General features: G+C 52.5%; 2 protein-coding genes across 8 annotated transcripts in view; one reads left to right on the top strand and one right to left on the bottom strand.

The window, feature by feature from the left end:
- MARF1 (meiosis regulator and mRNA stability factor 1) overlaps window positions 1–4,534 on the top strand; it is a 40,530-nt gene extending 35,996 nt beyond the window's left edge. For all 7 annotated transcript variants that reach the window (XM_023247059.2, XM_023247060.2, XM_023247063.2 and 4 more), the window contains one exon: window positions 1,878–4,534. In XM_023247059.2, the coding sequence (XP_023102827.2) occupies window positions 1,878–2,122 (245 nt within the window). In that variant the 3' untranslated portion in view covers window positions 2,123–4,534. The remainder of the gene's footprint in view (window positions 1–1,877) is intronic.
- Window positions 4,535–13,713: 9,179 nt separating this feature from the next.
- Window positions 13,714–19,023, bottom strand: part of BMERB1 (bMERB domain containing 1) — a 120,306-nt gene continuing 114,996 nt past the window's right edge. Inside the window, exons 5-6 of the mRNA XM_003998842.6 lie at window positions 18,253–18,335; window positions 13,714–15,319 (exon numbers count right to left, since the gene is read on the bottom strand). Coding sequence (XP_003998891.1) covers window positions 15,207–15,319; window positions 18,253–18,335 — 196 coding nt within the window. The 3' untranslated portion in view covers window positions 13,714–15,206. The remainder of the gene's footprint in view (window positions 15,320–18,252; window positions 18,336–19,023) is intronic.

The raw sequence follows: 19,023 nt of genomic DNA on the forward strand, positions 1-19,023 counted from the left end.
TGTTTTCCTGTCAGTCTTCCTGCAAAACTAGGCTCACAGCCCGGGGTGGCTCAGGGAGCGGCAGACCCGGACAGGCGGTGGGTCTGGAGGGCTGATGCAGCCGGGCCGTGGACAAGGCCACAGGGGCGTGTGGAGGGCTTGCCGGGTGTGTGTTCCCCGCCTGCGTAAAGGGCAATGGCTCGTGGGCGCACCTGGCACCAGCCGCACGCGGCAGCCCGGTCTGGCCTAGAGTTGGGTGGCTGCCCCGCGTCCCTGGGCCTTGTGAGGCTGTGAGCAGGGCAGGGGGAGAGGGCGTCTGTGACGTGAACTCTGGGCTCTGCACAGTGATCTGAGAAGGGACGGGAAGCTGGCCGCCTGGAGCACCGACCTGGTGCCGGCCCCGCGTGTCCCCCTTGTGCCTGACCCCACGCTTGGGCTCACAGGCATGTTCATGCTTCGCCAGAACCACAGCCTTGCAGGGCAGGTGACGAGGGGTGCAGCTTGAGTTGCCACTGGAGACCACGCTGGCCCCAGGCTGCTGGACTGGGAAGTGGCTGAGCCGGGATTTGAACCCCAGCCTTCTTGTCCTGCTTCTCTATCACCTGGCCTCCGCAGAGGATGGCCCACCGCCTCTTTCGAGGCCCTTCCCTTGTCGCCTTCGTCTATCACAACGAGTTCTTCTCCGCTCTATGTACTGTTTCCCGGGAACGCCAGGCACAGCCTCGTGTTGCCCAGTGAAAGAACTGAGGCTGTTTATCTGGAAAGTGGGAGGGGAAACATACACGTGGCTCTTGCCCCTAGAAGGTGTGACCTGTGACAGAAGCAGGAGCGTCCGTCCGTCTCAAGGAGGCACAGCTAGAGGGGCGTATGGTGGACAGTAATGCTTCCTTGGGGTTGTGGCTGTGGTGCATTTAGTAAATGTGGGCTCCCCCACGCGCATGTGACGAGGGGCACAAATGTAATTGCAGTGGCGTCTGCTGTTGTCCTGAGTGTCGGCCTGAGCAGGGAGCCGGGGCTCTGCCTCCCGACTCTCACTCTCTCCTCTCTGTGCCTTTGGTGCGAGAGCCCCTTACACACGCAGGGGGGTCTCTTCCAAGCAAAACTGGCCCCGTGTGTATAGCGGGCCAAGTGTTTGGGGCTCAGCCAGAGAAAGAGCAGCCTGTCAACACTGCCGGAAAAGCGGCTGTGTTTGTGTCTGGGTACTTGAGAGTGATCCCGACTCTGCAGCTCTCTCCCTGTCTCTGCCCACCTTAGGTCCACGCAGAGTGCTGTCCTCTGTCCGTGGAAGGGCCCGGGGCTTCCTGACACTGAGGTCCCTCCTGGTGTGAGAGTGTTCGGGTCCCAGGAGGCTGGTGGGTCTTTCCCTGACAGAGAGAATGATTGGGCAGAGGATCCAGAGTGGGGAAAAAATGTTTCTGAACCATTGGCTGTTGAGTTCTGGCCAAAATGACGTTCTCTAAAACCTCATTCCCGGGAGAGCCGATGTGCAGTTTATAAAATACGTGACTTTAAGTGACTCAGAGTGACCACATAGCTGGTACGTACATTGTGACCTGGGCATGATGTTTGGTGGGTTGTTTTTGAAACATCTTTTGAGGGGCCCAGGGTGGCTCAGTAGGTTAAGCGTCCAACTCTCGGTTTCGGCTCAGGTCGTGATCTCACGGTTCGTGAGTTTGAACCCGGCGTCGGGCTCCACGCCGACAGCACGGAGCCTGCCTGGCATTCTCTCTCCCTCTCTGTCTGCCCCTCCTCTGCTCTCTTTCTCTCTCTCTCTTAAAATAAATAAACTTTAAAAAAGTTTTACAAGACATTTTTTGAGGTAATCTTAGAGAGAAACTAAAAACCAACATGTCGGGCAGGTCCTAGAACTGAAGGGGTTTGCTTTTCTGTGTTTACAGAAATCATGATTTTAAACCAAGAAGAGAGCATTGAAATTCCAGTACCAGTAAAGAACAAAAACCCGGCCTCCGAGTCCAGCTCACCCTGCGTCTCAGCAGCTGCCCCAGTGCCTCCCTGCCCCTCCTCGGAAACCTCAGAGTCCCTGCTCGGCAAGGACCCCGTGGAAAGCCCGGCCAAAAAGCAACCCAAAAATAGAGTAAAATTGGCAGCCAATTTTTCCTTTGCACCTATAACCAAGCTTTGACTCGCGTTTTGAACATAGAATTAGGATGGGGAAACGCTGTCTGATTCTGCACACAAAAGTGGGTTCAAAAAACACAGCCTTTTCCGTTTGAATGAAAACCCCCTAGAAGCCACTTACTTCATCTTTAGATGTATCCCGTAACGTTTTGTTTCTTTTACATTGAACACAGCCTTGAGCTGAAATGTTTTTCTTTTTTCCTCCCCTAATTATTTGGGAAAAAAACAACAAAAAAGCCACCCCAAAACCTCCTGGCATTTGTTAAAGAATTCTTAATATATTTTACCCAGTTTTTCTTATCACGAAACGTAATGATGTTCTCTAAGAAGAAAGCAGTGAGAACTCAGCTCGAAGGGAGTGGTTTTACTTCCCTTCAAGCCACACCCGTGGTCGAATCTTACATGTAGCACAAGATAGCCTCTGAGCCTTCGCTTCCTGGTGTTTCCAGACAGTCTGAATCAAGTGCATGGTGTGTCTTTGCATTGAAGCCTGCTCCACAGCCTGTGCGTTCACACACGGAAGCAGAAGGGCGGGCGAGGTGGTGAGAATGTGTTTTCACGTTGGATTAGGAAGGTTCCTAGCTTCCATGTGACTTGTAAGCGTGCCTTGGTTTCTTTTGTTTTTTGTAGCTATGTCTGTAGTTGACAAATGTGGCTTCATGACGAAAATTTTTAAATGTTTCCGCTTCAGGGTTCCACGTAGGAGCTTTCTAGAACGTTGAGGATGTTTTAAGCTTCCCTTTTATGTTCCATTCCAGTTTGATAGGCATTGGGTTAAGGAAAAGGAGATGGCCTTGGTGTCATGAATTGAAAGTCAGCATCTGAATTCTAGCACACAGTGTTGTGTGTTGAGAGGCAATGTTGGGAAGAGAGTCTGATTTCCTAAAATATGCATGAAATGCATAAATTACAAATCAGAGCCGAGGGGGTGCGTTAACAGGAGTGATACCGATACTCTTTCCACTAGGAAGAGACAGAATTCTATCTATACGTGTGAAGGCCAAGGTTGATCATCTTAACCTTGTATTTGTCATTTTAAACCTGGTTTCGGTAGCCGGGAAGCTTTCTGCGCGAGTGCATGTGTGTGCGCGTGCGTGTTGGCTCCGTGTCTTTTAAGAGTGTCCGTCCGCTTTTACTGTTACTTCTCGCTGTTGTTGGAAGCATGTTTGGTTGTTTTGTGGTGTCTGATGTTGCCCTTTGGGAAAAGCCAGCCTCTGAGGGAGCACTGCCCTGTGGAATGACCTTCGCCTCGAGGTGGCAGAGGCATCCGGTGACGGTGACCTCTCACCCCTCCTGGAGAAACCTGACATTTACAATGGGTTGTATTTGTTGGGCAAAAAGGCGGATTCATTCATAGAGCAGAGAGAACCCGTGGGCTTAAGGTCTTCTGCTGCGGAGATGGTTTCTTTGGGGGAATTGTTCATATTTTGTAATTTCTAGAAGGCCGGAGAGTGGGCTCTGATTTCTTCATAGCCAGCATTTGGATAAAATGCCACAGAACAAGGGCTAGAGAGAGATTTTTACGAGTCAGGTTTTTGTTCCCCAAAATCTCTAAAACGAAGCCAGTGATTCTCAGTTCTCCACACATGGCCCCAGTCGAGATGGAACAGCACTGGAAAAGCCTTCCAAGCATTCTGGCCCCTCTGCGAACCCTCTGGGAACGAAGGCATTTCCTCTACAGACATAGGACGGCAGGAAGTCAAATACAGATGTGCAATTTTTTTTTAAGAAGCTTTTAAACAGTGTAATAAAGTTGGTGTTGAGAACCTCAGTTGCCTTATCCTGAGACTTCTTAAGGCTGAGTTTGCACTCTTGGACTTTAGTTTTGCTCGCAGATGCGGGATTGACTTTAAAAACGTAAGAGGTACCATTACAAGTCACTTAGGGACAGTCTCAGAGCGGCTTCTTTGAGCAACAGACGGAGAAGAGCCTGCAGACGTACGCTGTCGTGGGAGTCTGGTCGAACCGAACCGCTCGCCGGGGTCACCAGTCAGCCTGGGACGCGTGTGTGACTCTAACGGTCGCTGTTGGAAGGTGAGAGAACACAGCGAGAGCTCGGTGTGTCGGTGATGTACTCCACAACGGCCAGTCTGATCGTGATCTATTTTTTTATCCAGAGGCTTAATTAAATGATGTGACAAAATGATGTATGAGAATTAAGACAATGAAATTCTTTATTTCTGGGTGGAAAGATGTACCAGATTAGATTTATCTGTTTAAAAAAAAAAAAAAAAAAAAGACAAAAAGTCGTCACCAAACCCCCCTTTCCCATCTTGCACTGTTTGTTTTGGATTGGGCTTGGGGGAAGAGATGTTTTTCTTAACTGTCTACTTTGTTTCAACACTTTCTTTGTGGTTCAAGTGCTGTTTTGTGTGTTGGGACCAAACAGTTGTCAATAAACTTTACAAAGCAAGCATCTAATTGGAGTTTTCTGAGTTGATGTGGGATTTGTTTGTGGGGTGGGACGAAAGGCCAGTCCAGCCCTCTCTCCGTGTTGGGTCCCCCCAACTTCTCACCCCTTCTGAAAAGTCTGTCAGGGAGAGCACATCAACCTGACATCTCAGCGGCCCTTTCCGTTTGGCACGTGGCCCTGGACGGTGGCCACGCTGTTGGTGCTTCGTGTTCTGGACCGTCCAGGGTCTCCGGCCGAGTTCCAGGCATGATCACACGTGGGGCGAATGACAGTAGCCGCAAACCCCCTCTGGTTATAAGCCTGAGATAATCCCTCGGATCTCTGTCCCTGTGAGAGAAATCCATTTTTGCAGGCTACCTTGTTTTTTGGCCACTCCCTGGGCATGCTTTCCGAATAAGCCCATCGGGAAAAGACTTCTTACACGGATTCCACTGTGAAGCCCGTCCCCTGAGACCACCGTGACCCCCTTGCAGGAATCTGAAAGCACCCAGAAGACACCTGAATGTTTGGGTAAATTGCTTCTTCGTGAAGTACAATTATTTGTTAAAGCCTAACGTTAAAAGCTCTTAAAAGCCCTTGGCGATCCTTTCCGAACATCTTCCGCGGCAGCAAACCTTTGCGGAAAACCTTGGGCGGCCACCGTACCCCTTTTGAGGGAGGCAAGGAGGTTTTGTGGGTCCGGACTGGGATTTGCGATGGGCGCTGCCTCTCTCTCCTTGTGCATTTCCACGCGGTGTGGAGGCGGTGGCTTCGGAGACGGCCGGCTGAGTGAAGGCCCCCCCTCTCCTTGCACAGGAGGTGGGTGTCGACATCTAGAACCTGGCTCCAGAAGCTTTGCCCTAGCGGTTCCCTTCACCACCGTGAGGAGCGTGGTGCTCTGGGATTTCCCTTCCTGTTTTCTATCTGCTTCATGTGGGCGGAGGCCGAGTCGCGGCTCAGGAGCACCCCCGCTGCTCCCCGTACCAGTGACCTGCCGTAGCCTCCGCTCACGCCGTGGATTGGACGGGTCGCACGTCGGCCCTGGGCCTGAGCAGGAGCGGGCCCCCTGACTCGCTGCCCCATGAACCGGCGCTCAGGGTGGCCTCCACTCCTTTCTTACCTGGCCTGCACTCCTTTACCACCCGCTCCCACGATAAATAGGAGATAATGGGCAGTCTGCTGGTTAACGGCATCAGCGTCCCCTGATGCCAGTCTTTGGGGACAGATGCAGAGAAGACCGAGCCAATTTGCTTGTCTGCATTACTCCTTCCCAGGAAAGTTCTAGACTGTCTCCCTGGGAGGCTGGCAGCCCTGGGAAACAGGAGGAAATAGCCGGTCGTCTCTGGGACAGGGTCAGCAAATGATGGAAATGGCGGGAAAGAGAGAACCCCCCCGGCTCCCCCCTCACTTTTCAGGTGCACAAGGCCAGGAGCTTAGAAGATCTCAAGTCGGAAATAGAGGGCTGGTACTTTGCTCAGCAAGGCGAAGAGAACAATTCCCATTTCCTGGGAAGGAAGGATTTGGAAATGGGGAACTCGGAGCACAGAGGAGGAAGGAGGAAGGACATGTGGGTGGAAAGCAAGTAGTGGCTGTCACAGTATGAACCAGCCAGGAGCGCTGTGGGGGGTCAAGGGCAGGGCGGAGCCGTCTCTTCCGGCCATGGGAAAGCCTCTCCTAACCCCCTTGCCCGAAAGCCTTCCCAGATGCAGGGCCTGGCATGGGAGAACCCCCCCACTCCCGCTTCCCACCCTTTGTCTCTCAGAGTTTATTTTATTTTTTTGAATTTTTTAAAACATTATTTTTGAGAGACGGAGCATGAGTGGGGGAGAGGCAGAGAGAGGGAGACACAGAATCCGAAGCAGATTCTAAGCTCTGAGCTGTCAGCGCAGAGCCTGACGCGAGCTTCCAGCTCACAAACCACAAGATCATGACCTGAGCCGAAGTCGGACGCCCAACTGACTGAGCCACCCAGGCGCCCCCTCCCTCAGAGTTTCTGATGTCACTCACAGTGAGTGCAGGCAAGTGACCCACAGGCTTGCAGGGACCCTGCCCTCGGTGTAGGCAGCCTCTGAATCTGGTGTGTGGCCCAGACGTGGGATCGGGAAAGAAATCCCTTTTCGCTTCCCTACGTGAGGAGGATAATAGGGTTTTGTACATGTACGTGGACTCTGAGTCCTGACCCCACCGACCTCCCCCATCTCCCCCCCCCCCCCCCCCCGTCACGCATGAGGACGAAAGCCCCGGGTTTTGTTGGCTGTCAGCTGGAAGCCACCTGGAGGCCATCCACCGTTCCCTGCCACGTGGGATCCCTCAAAACAGCAGCTTAGTTCATCCAACCCGGGAGGAGAACCTCCTCCAGTCCTCTAAGAGGGAGCCTCATAGAATGTGACCTCATCAACGGAGGGGCCTCCCGTGGTCCTTGCCAACTTCCGTCAGGTAGAAGAAGCAAGCCACAGGCGCCCAGGTGATCCTGGAGTATTTGACGAATGAGGGAGTGACCGAGGAGGAAGGCCTGAGACACCCAGTCGAGCTCCTGGTGTGAGAGGAGAGGGGTCCCAGCCCTAAACCTTCCGAGGGCCGGCAGCCAAGTTTCACAGCCAGGCAAGGGCCCGGAGAGACTGACTTGTAGTTCACGCGCCTTCCACCTCTGCGCCGAGGTTTCCAAGTGGGAACAGGAGGCTTCGAGGACTGAAGCAGAGAACCCCCCCCCACTGGCCCCACGAGGAACTCGGGGCTGGGCATGTGACCGTTAGAGAAACAGGACAACAGGCCCGAAATGGAATTGCTGGTGCTGAGCTCCGTGTCACCAAACCGGCACTTCCTACCGTTTTCGGCTCTTCCAGAAATAGAATCCCGAACCAGTCCGTCAGGAGTCTCCCGATCGGCTCTGATCAAGTAATCTGCCCGACAGAGCCCTGTGGCCCCCTGTTCCGTTAGCTGCCCCCTCCCACATTCCCGCCGCCTCTGTGCTTTACCGCTGGCCTAGGGGGACAGAAAGCCCACAACTGTTCGTCAAGACGCGAAACCCGCCACCGCTGCTTCTCCTGTGGGCAGAGAGTCAAGGAGCCACATACACCTTCTCGGGAGAGAAATAAACCTTGGTGGGCGGAGGGGGCCCCGGGGGCCGGCTAGCAGTGTCCTAGGCTTCTCTGGAAACGCCACGGGGCCTGGAGTGAGGTCAGCGAGAGGGCGGCAGGGAGCTGAACTGTCTCAATCAAGCAGGAGGGCAGTTGCTGATGGGGAGGCCGGGGACACACGTGAGCCCCGTGGGGGCTGGAGGCAGAGCTGGTGGCAAAAGGAGTGGCCTATCTTCACTGGTGCGTGTGGCTGTGATGCAAACCCGCACCCACCTCCATAAGCATTCTGGAAGGTCGGCTTCACGTCCCAAGGCCTGTGCAGCTTGCCTTCTGCGGCGAGTGGGGAGAGCTGGTGAGTTCCCTGTGGGACTTGGCGGGAGGAGGGAGGGGACAGCCGTGGGAAGGGATGTGAGGGGTGTGGAGAGCTGGTGGGGGGTACGGTCCAGGGCACGTGTGACTCAGGGACTGTAAGCCCCGGGAAGGTGCGGACATCTTGGAGAAGCACGGGGAGTGGGGCTTCAGGTGACATTCAGGTTACGATGACTCTTATTGCCTGTTCCCCCGTCTGCTCACGGTCAGCTTCACGAGGGCAGGCCCCAGCGGGTCTTACTCTCTGCCCCAGGCCCCCCAAGAACCCCGGCGAGGCTTGGGCTGACCGTGGCTCCTAAGAACCCACTTTTCTAAGCGCGTCGTTAGTGCCTTATCTACCACGTGCACTGCTCCAAAGCCGTCCCACGTAGTTCATGTCCTGCGAATGCCCCGCTGTTCTCTCTCCATGTGACAGGGCTGGACGCGGAGGTGCAGAGCGGGGAGGCATCGTCCGGGCACACCCGGGAGGGCTTCGGCTGGGATTTTTCACCCCGGCGGGCTGACTCCACGCCGAGCCCTTCGTCGCCTCCTAGGTTACTTGCCCTTTTGCTAAGCCTGCTGGTCGGGGGTTTCGTTCAGATTTAACCCCGGTGAGAAGGCCTAGCCCTGCCCTCCTGTTTGACGTTCGTCTCCCCCACTGGAACGCAGGTTCCAGGAAGGCAGCACCGCCCCCGCCCCGTTCTTCCGTGTCCCCCGGTCCCTGCCGGGTGCTGCCTTCACCGGGGGCATTAAACACACGAACGAATGGAAAAACCACCTGGCGTTTGTTCCTCAAGCTGGCTTTCCCGAGGGTCTTGCCCCAGCCCCTGGCGCTCACCCAGCCCTCCTGACTCAGGACGTGGCCACATCCCGCGGGCCCCTTTGACCAAATTCTCAAGGTCGCGGGACCTCTGTGGATGCTGCAGAACCTCCGGGTGTTCCTGCTGCTCCTCCAGTTTGTTCCCTGAAAGGACGGTGTGAGCAGGGGTGTGAAGCCGGGCGAACAGTGAGGCTGGAGGTGGAAAAGGCCTCGGAGGTGCTGGGCCTCAAGTAAAGCGTTGCCAACCGGGCCCAAGCCCCAAGCCTTTACGACGAGGGCGGGGGGCAGGTGCCAGAGAGCTTGGGCCTGGGGAGCAGCTGCACGTTAGGAAGGTCATTGTGGCTTCAGCGTGGCGCACGGGGTAGACCAGAGGAAGGGCTGGCAGGGAATCTGAGGAGTTCGTGGCACAGGCAGTGACGCGTGAGGGCCCGGGAGAGGTGACAACAGGCGGCAGAGTGGGAACCACATAACCCCAAGAGGCTTCAGTGGCTGCGGCACTACAGCTGAGGGGACACGACAGGGTGGAATGGGGGGGGAACGGTGTAGGAAGGGGCCGGGTCCGGGGGGGGGAACGGTGTAGGAAGGGGCCGGGTCCAGGGGGGCCTTTTCATCCGCGTGGGAGAAGCCGCATCTCGCCCTAAAGACGCGGGCGCCATCTCACAGAGGGAATGACATTTACGTTTGCGTTATTCAGAAAATCAGCCGGCCGCTGGGTGGAGCGTGACGGGTGCTGAGGAGGCCAGTGACGAGCCACCGCAGCTGATGAAGCAAAAGGTGACGGTGGTTACACTGGGGGCGTTGTGGTGTGGACAGACCCTAGGGAAACTCAGGAGGCAGAAGCTAAGGACGCGGCAGTCGGGTGGGTGTGTGGAGGAACGGCCGAGTCAAGGTCAAGTCCTGGGACAGTCGTTCTTGAGATGGGAAACACCAGGGGACGCTGAGGCAGTTTAGGGTGGGCGTTGGCCAACTTTTTCGTAAAGGGCCAGAGTAAATATTTTAGGATTGGCCAGCCATGAGGTCTCTGTCATAACTACTCAACTCTGCTGTTGTAGCTAAAAGCAGCCAGCGACACCATAGACACAAATGCTCTTGACTATCTGCCAATAAAACTCGATTTACAAAAACAAGTGATGGGACAGTTGACTGACCCCTGATCTAGGACACGGCACATTTGACGTGCCTACTCCGGTTCCAAATGGAGATCCTAGGAAGCAGTTGGGGGAAATGAGTCTGGGTACAGGGGGGAGAAAGGTCTAGGTGAAAGAGAGACTCCGGGAGCAGTCGGGGGCCATGGCCATCTAAGGCCAGGAGAAGGGAGGAGCAGAATGCTGAGAGCCGGGCTTGAGGTCAAGGGCGAGAGAAAGGAGACTGGAGAGAGGTCCTCCCGCATGGTGGAAGTTTCGCCTAGATGATGAGGGAGCGTGGGGCAAGCTGAGGGCAAAGTACAGGCTAAGAGCACCCCCAGCACCCCTTCCTCCTCCGCAGGTGGGACTTGTGTGATACTCCTCAGACACTCCCGGCTACCCAAGAACAAAGGCAAGGGTAGTTTAAGTGCTTGCCACGGCGATGTGGGAAACAGAGGCAAAGGAGAAATTAAATCCCCTTACTGCCTACAACCCACTGACAAGTCCTCGAAACAGGCAGAGCCACCTCCCTCTAGAAGCTCAGCTGTCTCAGTGATGACACTTTGCTAGGGGCAAAAGGGAATCTTGGCTTAACATTATCCTGACTCCCCCCAGGATCCTGTAAGTCTACGTCAGCATAGAAAAAAATCCTTTGGAGACTTCCTTTATCTCAACCTCCCCCAAGATATATGCAGGCAACCATACTCCAAGCTTATGGCCCCCTGATAGATATCTGAGGGGTCTCATGACTGAGGTTTTACTAAAGGGTAATAAATGGCATTTCCTTAGCAACAGTTAGCCCCTCAGGGTCCTGGAAACCTTGCTTCCAAATACCTTAGAGACTTACTCTATCCCTAAGCCCCTGCCAACCTGAGGGTATTATACTGAGTTATATGTCACTTCCCGTCACAACCCCACCACAGCTCTTTCTGCCCACGGGTCCTGTCCCTGTGCTTTAATAAAATCACCTTTTTGCACCAAAGACAGCTTCAAGAATTCTTTCTTGGCCGTTGTCTCCGGACCACCCCACCATCACCCCAAAACTTCATCATAGAGAATGGGACGTGTTGGCATTGTGCGTCATAACACCCCAGGGAGCTACCGTGAGGGCTGCGTGGATTGGATGTAAATTGGGGGGTGCCAGAATACGCCACCCCCAGAAATGCCACTTTGGCGTATGGACTATTTTGAGCTAAAGGCCCTGGAGAACCAGCAAGTGCAGGGAAAGCTCTCCTTTCGTAAAGGAGACCACCATTTATAAAGGAAATTTCCATTTGTAAACTGTGTCTCCTCCTCCCATACCAGGAGGAGGGAGAGTCTGATCCATGGAGAAGGCAGATCTTAAATCTGCGTAACAAACCTTACTAAACAACCCTTGTTTACCATACTTTTCCTGGCCTTCTACCCACCCACAGGAAGCCCAAAACCCCTTTTCCTTTTAGCCCAGATAGGATGTAACATGTTCTAAGGACCTCTTTGGGTTGTTCATTGCTGGGTGCTCCCATGTGTACCTGTGCAATGCATGTGTTAATAAATTCCTGCTTGTTCTTCTCTCAGTCTCGTCTTTGACGAATCTCATTTATAGGGCCCCAACTGAAGAACCTAGGATGGATAAAGAAAAGGATTTTTCCATGGGGTGCCTGAGTGGCTCAGTCAGTTAAGCATCTGACTTTGGCTCAGGTCATGATCGCATAGTCCCTGGGTCCAAGCCCAGCGTTGGGCTCTGTGCTGACAGCTCAGGGCCTGTAGCCTGCTTCGGATTCTGTGTCTCTCTCTGCCCCTCCCCGCCTCTCAAAAATAAATAAACATTTAGAAAAAAGAAAAGGATTTTTCCTTCCCTTCATAGCTACGTGGTGACATCCCTGGTGCGAGGGGTCAGTGACAAGAGAGTGACAGAAACCAGATTGAAATAGGTTGAAGACCGGACTGGAGATGAGGAAATGGAAATAGCATAATGGCGGACAGTTCTCAAAACTAAGACCGTGAAGATGAGAGGACGGTGGTGGCTGCAGGGGAAGACGGGAGGGAGGGCTGGCTGGCTGGCTGGCTGGTTGGTAGGTTGGTAGGTGGGTAGGTAATGGGAGAGATGTGTTTAAATTCTGGTGAGAAAAGAAAGGACTCTGGAGGCAACAGGAGGAGGGCTGGGTTGAATGGGGATTCCGCCACCACCAACCCACAGGGCATCGCTCAAAGGACTTGGGACCACTTCCTCATCTGTATGTGGACGTGATGAGAACATCTGCCTCTGGGGTTGATGTGAAGAGCCATAGAGAAAATGCACATGTAGCTCTCAGTAAATGCTTCTCTTGTGTTATCTTTCCTGCTCCAGATCCAGAACAAGTGAGTCTGGGTTTGCAAGATTTCCTGGCTTTGCAGGCAGCCTTGGTGATCCAGCAGCATCTTGAATTATTACTTTCTTCTGCCCTTGTGCGAAAGCCTGAATAAATGATGGGGTTTTTGTTTTGTTTTGTTTTGTTTTGTTTAAAACAAATCAATAGAAATAGCAGGAGCATAAGTCAGGTGTACCCCGGGGCTCAGGGGGATGTACTAGAGGCAGGATTTTTATGAGGGTTTCGATCTTCTTCGGCTCATCGGATCAGTGAGTGACTGCTCTCTAATTGGTCTGAGATCAGGCCTTCCAGACCGATGTTTTCTACAAAGAAGCGAGAGTAGTGGACCCTTTGCAGCGGTTTTTATTGCAAGAGTGGGAAATACCTGTAGAGTGGCTTGAATCGCGACCCCCCACCCCTCCCCCCCCCCCAATTCCTATCTCAGAATGTGACCTTTTTGAAAATAGGGTCTTCGCAGAAGGAATTGAGCTAAGGATTGACACGAAAGCGTCCTGGGTTTAAGGTGGACCTTATAAGAAGAGGATGGGACACAGATACGCATGCAGAGGAGGAAGCCACGTAAAGACAGATGCAGAGACTGTAGTCGTGAAGCCAAGGAAGACAAAGGAGTGCCAGGAGCCCCCGGGAGCTGGCAGCCACGAGGAAGAATTCTTCCCCAGAGGCTCCAGAGGGATCATGGCTCTGCCCACACCTTGGTTTCAGACCTCTGGCCTCCAGAACTGTGACAGGGTCCATGTGTGTTGTTTTAAGCCACCCTGGTTGAGGTCACCATGTTATGGGAGCCCTGGGAAGCTCATACAGTCCGGCTTCATGCTTGATCTAAGGCAGTGAAGGAGGACACCGGGTCCCCTGAGGCCAGCGTGGTGGCAAAAGGGAGTGGCCTGAGGCAGGAACACATCTGAGATGGTGGGAGGCGCTGAGGGCATATTGCCCACTGGGCCGCGAAACCCAAGGCTACAGGGTCCTCGGTCAGAGAGACTTTGTGTCAACCGCAAAGCTGCTGTGACTTGAGAGACATTCAGATTAACTTTTGACTTACAAATATTTTTGGAAAAGGTGATCTAGGAACTTTACTTTTATCTTAAGGAAAAATCAGAAATTCCGATGAAGCTCTCTCTGTCCCCCAGGATGTTTATCGTGACTTTTTTTTTTTAAGAGAGAGAGAGTGGGTGGGGTGGGGGGGGGGGCCGGGAGAGGGGCAGCGGGAGAGAGACAGAGAGAGAGAGAGAGAGAGAGAGAGAGAGAGAGAGAGAGTCTCAAGCAGACTCCATGCTCAGTGCATAGCCCTGGGCAGGGCTTGATCCCACGACCCTGGGATCATGACGAGCCGAAATCAAGAGTCGGACGCTCAGCCCACTGAGCCACCCAGGCGCTCTGTGACATCTTGATAAGACTTAAAAAGTAGAAGTAGCCTAAATGTCCCATAGGAAGGAAATGGTTAGATAAAGTCATAGCCACAAGATGGATTACTAAGCAGCCATTGTGAATATTTATGAAGAGCGTTTAATGTTACAAACAGCTTTTAATGCCGTGGGAAAACGATACTGATAATAATGCTAAATGAGAAAGGAAAACTGGTTATAAATGGTACAATATGATGCCAATCATGGGAACAAGACAAAACAAAAAAGCATAAAAAAAAAAAAAAAAAAAACCTGGAAGGAAATCTCCCAAATGAATGTCAGCGTGGTCTCTAGTTGGAAAATTTGTGGGAGATAAAAACAGAAAACAAACAACGTCCTTATCCTTTCTCTACTTTTAAAATGGTTTACTGTGTCCTTGGGTTACTTCCACAATCAAGAAGAAAAGTAAAAACTTTAAAAATGCTGTGTACGTGGTTTCCATTTTTATTTTCTCCGATGGATGATTGCACATCAGCACATCTTGAGTTACGCTAACTACTTTAGGCCGGTCACGACACATACACACACGTACAGAGAGGTCACACGGGCTGTGCCGAGCTGGCTGTAGCAAATGTACGTCAAGTTACACAGGTGGAAATATTAGGCTGGTTAAAACACACCACCGAATGATGGGACACAGTTGGGTCAGGCCACCTCTCCCACCCGCCGCTGCTGTTTCCAGAGGTCTGTGTGTTAGGCTGGTGAGTGGTGTCCTGCTGGCAGTCCCTCCGGTGGTCCCCGGTGGGTGGAGAGAGCCTGGGTCAGCATCTGCTCTGGGTCCCCTCCTCATCTGCCCTTGCCTGGTGTCGGAGCCTCTGGCCCTCTGCTACCTCTTTCGAGCACTGGCTGTGCTCCAGCCTGGGCCCTCATCCCCACTGTGCTCCACACATCTGGGGCAGACATCGCAAGGGAAGGAAGAGCCAAGAGCCGGTGAACACACTCCCGATGTGAACCGTGCCAGACACAGGAAGGGAGGAAGCAGGAGACATAACCACAACACCACACACAAGCTCAATCTTTATGGATGGACCCTCTTGTCTCCAAGACGTGTGGACTGTGTGGAGCCCTCCAGAGCACAGCCCCTGGGAGAGGACAGATGGGGGACGGGAGCTGTGCCCATGTGGGGCAGGCCTGACAGCAGAGCTAGGAGGGTGGATGGGGGATGTGTCCAACATGGTGCTAGATTGTTGAAAAGTCACGACTATACACACCTGGGGATCATGCCCCTCTCCCAGTTCATTCGCACAGTGGGTTAGATATAGATAGATAGAAGTGGAGATATACTTTTTCAAGGGAGGGCCTTTCCTGGTGGTTGGATAAACAGTGAGACAGAGTCCTGGGTTTGGCATGCTCTGGGGAGGGCCATGCGACGGTGAGGGACTCCCTATTGCTACACTCTGTACAGGGCGGCCGGGCCCGCCCGCCACGCCCACGGCCCCTGGCGGCAGTCACAGGCTTGCCTTCAACCCCTTCCACCTTGGAGAGCTCTTGGGCCCCAGTGAAATGGGGGCTATGAAGACAAGAGGGTGGGAGGCGGGGTCCCCGCGGCCCCGGGGGCACCCCACACTGGGGGCTACATGATATTGCACTGGGTGGCCCCACAGCAATCCTTGATGAGTGCCAGCCCAGTCTTGGCCACTGTGGGCTTGCTAGGTGGGGGTTCTGCTTTCTTCTCTGCTCGGGAGCCTGCAGCAGGGTAGGGGCATGGAGGGAGAGAGGGAAAGAGGGAGAGAGGAAGAGGTGAGATGAAGAGAGCCCTGACCATCTGCATCCCCTGTCCCATCCCAACTCCTGGCCAGACATTGCTCCAGCTCCACAGATCAGGTGGTGTGGAGAGCTGGGATGTGTTTTATATGGTTCCAGTGACTGTTCCCACCTCCCTGTGGGCCCAGTGGTCCTCAGCTTCCAACCACAGACTTTAGCTCTTATCCTATTCAGTTCTCTGCCAGGTCTAGCACAAGGTCTGGCATTCAAAGTATTTGGTGAACGGATACATGGGAACTTTTGTCCAAGTTGTTTCAATCTGAGGGCTCCTGTCTTTCAATTTTGGAAAATGCTCATACGTCATCTTTTCAGATACCTCTACCTCTTGTCCGTTATCGCCCCTTTTGGAATGCCTATTAGAAATAAGTTGGACCTTATTATTCTATCTTCCAGGTTTTGGAAGACATTTTCCATCTCTTTGTGTCTTTGTGTTACATGCTGGGTAATTTCCTCAGTTTTGTCTTCCAGTTTACGAATTCTCCCTTCAGCTGTGTTTAACCCATTGGGTTTTTACTTCCATGACCCTAGATGGTTTTGTTTAAAAGCTGAATTTTTGTAAATCTACCTATTCTTTTTTCATGCAATCCTGCTATTTCATTTTGGGTTTTATCCCTTTTCTTATCTCTCATTATTTTAAATATACTTACTTTATTGTCTCTTTTAGATAGTTTGTTATTTCTGGTTCTTGGGAGGACATTATCTTGGTGACTCCACTCACAGTGGTTCATTTATTCATGGGTTTTAAATTTTTATTGAGAGCTCATCTTCACGGAGGTTGTTTTATCTATGGGTTACATATTATGGGATACAGAAGGGTCCCTACTGAACAGTATTCCATTTGCTTTGTTGGGATTAGAGGTTTCATTGTTGTTTTTTCTTTTTTTAAGTTTATTTATTTTGAGAGGAAGAACACAAGTCAGGGAGGGGCAGTCAGAGAGGGAGAGGGAGAATCCCAAGCAGGCTCCAGACGCCAGCTCAGAGACCAATGCAGGGCTCAAACTCACAAACTGCGAGATCATGACCTGAGCCAAAGTCAGATGCTTAACTGACTGAGCCACCCAAGTGCCCCTTCACTGGCTTTATATTAGTTTCAAATTTTCAACTTTGGATCCCAGCACTAGATGAATAGTGTAAATTTGGACATTTGGCCCCTTGCATGGGGTGAAGGCTTGGTGTTTTGATTTCTTGCCAGATTTTTTGCTATCCAGCACCATGTATAGAAGGCAAGTTTCCTTGCTCCTTCTCCACACGGTTAGGTGGAGTTTTTCTAATTTGCCTTTCACGGAAGAGACAGTCCCCTGAGGATGCTGGACTCTGGTAGGGACTATGTGCCTTGGGATATTAAGAGCCTGCAGAATGGACCTTCTTCTTTCTTTATTCCCTCGCAGTCCATGTGTGGGATGTTAATAGCTGGTCAGGAAAAACTGAGTTTGTGGCCATAGTAGATGGTGGCGGCCTTTGGGTTTTGTCTTCCTAGCAAGATTTCCAGTCCCTTCACCTCTGATAACAGTACATGTCCCTGTGGCTACAGGAGGGGGCATGCAATGCAGAGCGGGCCAATCACAGCATCCCAGCCTGATACCAGTGATGGCCTAGGAGGTAGGAACACGATCCAAGAAGGGCCAATCAGAATATTCCTCTGAGACTGATGTGTTTGGGTATGAGGAGAAAGAACAGATGGTATTGCTTTGGTGCTGCTAAGTTCTGGTTCTGGAATTCGGGCCCCATGAAGAAGCCTGTGTAATAGGAGAAAATGCAGAGAGGGGCAGAGATAAGAAAAGGCAGGAAAGCGAGGGCATTCTAACAGCATCCAGCCCCTGAAGCCCCCTTTTTGCTAGGGCCAGTTTGAATAGGGCGTCTGTTTCTTATAACAGGTCATTGACAGCAGGACCTGTTACCACTTTTATATGCTAATGGACACTGGCACCAGAGGGTCAGATAGGTAGCACTTCCCACACTGATTTCACACGGAACCCTTTTTGCTCTGAGTGTCAACAGAGGCCAGAGTTCCCTGAGCCTCAGCCCCCACCTTTTGGCCTCAGTGGCCACACAACTCCTTCTAAGAAACCCACCAAGCCGGGGGAGCCTGGGTGGCTCAGTCGGGTAAGTGTTGGACTTCGGCTCACATCATGATCTCACAGCTCGCGGGTTCGAGCCCCGCGTCGGGCTCTGTGCTGACAGCTCAGAGCTGGAGCCCACTTAGGATTCTGTGTCTCCCTCTCTCTGCCTCTCCCCCGCTCAGACTGTCTCTCTTAAAAATATTAATAAACGTTAGGGGCGCCTGGGTGGCTCAGTTGGTTGGGCGTCCGACTCCGGCTCAGGTCATGATCTTGTGGTTTGTGAGTTTGAACCTGGCGTCGGGCTCTGTGCTGACAGCTCAGAGCCTGGAGCCTGCTTCGGATTCTGTGTCTGCCTCTCTCTCTGCCCCTCCCCCACTTGCACGCTGTCTCTCAAAAACAAATAAAATGTAAAAACAAATAAAAATAAATAGACATTAAAAAAAAAAAGAAAAGAAATCCATGAAGCCTGTGATTGGTAAGGGGACAGCTGCTACCATGACCAGCTGCACAGTTCGTGCAAAGTGACAATGCGGGGCCCCTTATTCCCAAACTATTAGGAATCTCAAGAGAGCAACAGCAGAACATGAAAGCGAGCACAGCGCCCCCTTCCAGGCATCGGGGCCTGAGCAACCTGACAGCAACCTTAACCATGAAGCTGGCCCTGCCCAATGCCATCCTGCACCCAAGGTTGCTCTCTAGATAGCATTTTGTTGTTCCCCCTCTGGCTCCCGGACCTCTTTTAAATGTCCTTTTCTCTTGGATGGGGGGAGGACGAGGAATAACATGTGCACTCACTGGCTGGAGATTTGGTTACTTTATCTAGAGGTTTTAACTTGATTCTCAGGAAATCCGCCATTTCCTTGTCTTCTTCTTGCTCCCTGTGGACATAGGTGTGTAAAGACAAGAGAAAAGTAAAGTAAGCAAGGAAAGCATTAAGGAACCGAGGGAATGAGGCAAGAGGTCAAGTGTGTGAGACCACGTGTCAGGCTTCGTGGCTGGTGTGGGTACGCTGTGTGTTGGGTGTGGCTGGGGCATATATGTTGCCCTGGGTTCTGTGTGGCGGGTGTGCATATGTTGTTGTGTGTTACGCGTATATGGCGTGCGCATGTTGTGTTTCATGAACTTGCTCAGAAGCACAGACACTATCAACAATGGAGTAACTGTCTCCCTGGGGCCAAGGTGAGATCCCAGCGCAGAAGCAGGGACATTATAAGACTCAGCCTCTGCTGAGGGTGCTGTGAGCTGAGGAACACCCCCTCCTGACCCTGTACCTTTGAGTCACCCTAGACATCTGTGCTCCCATGAAGTTCATGGCCAGAGTCAGAAAGCAAGTCACCTGAACTCTTCCGAGGGTCACCAGGAACGAAGGCAGCGTTCCTCAGCTTGGCTGAGCCAGGCAAGGTGCAGTCCAGGCCTCGGAGGACCGAGGAGGACACAGACAATAAAGAAGTTGCCTTCTAGGTTGAAGGAGGCCCTGTGAGCCTCTCTCCTTGCAGAGGGCTCCAAAGGCCCTGCTCCAGGACAAAAATATTCGAGAATCAGCTTTCACATCTTTTCTATGTGGGC

The sequence above is a fragment of the Felis catus genome, chromosome E3 (assembly GCF_018350175.1).
Source record: "Felis catus isolate Fca126 chromosome E3, F.catus_Fca126_mat1.0, whole genome shotgun sequence".
In the NCBI taxonomy this organism is placed as follows: Eukaryota; Metazoa; Chordata; class Mammalia; order Carnivora; family Felidae; genus Felis; species Felis catus.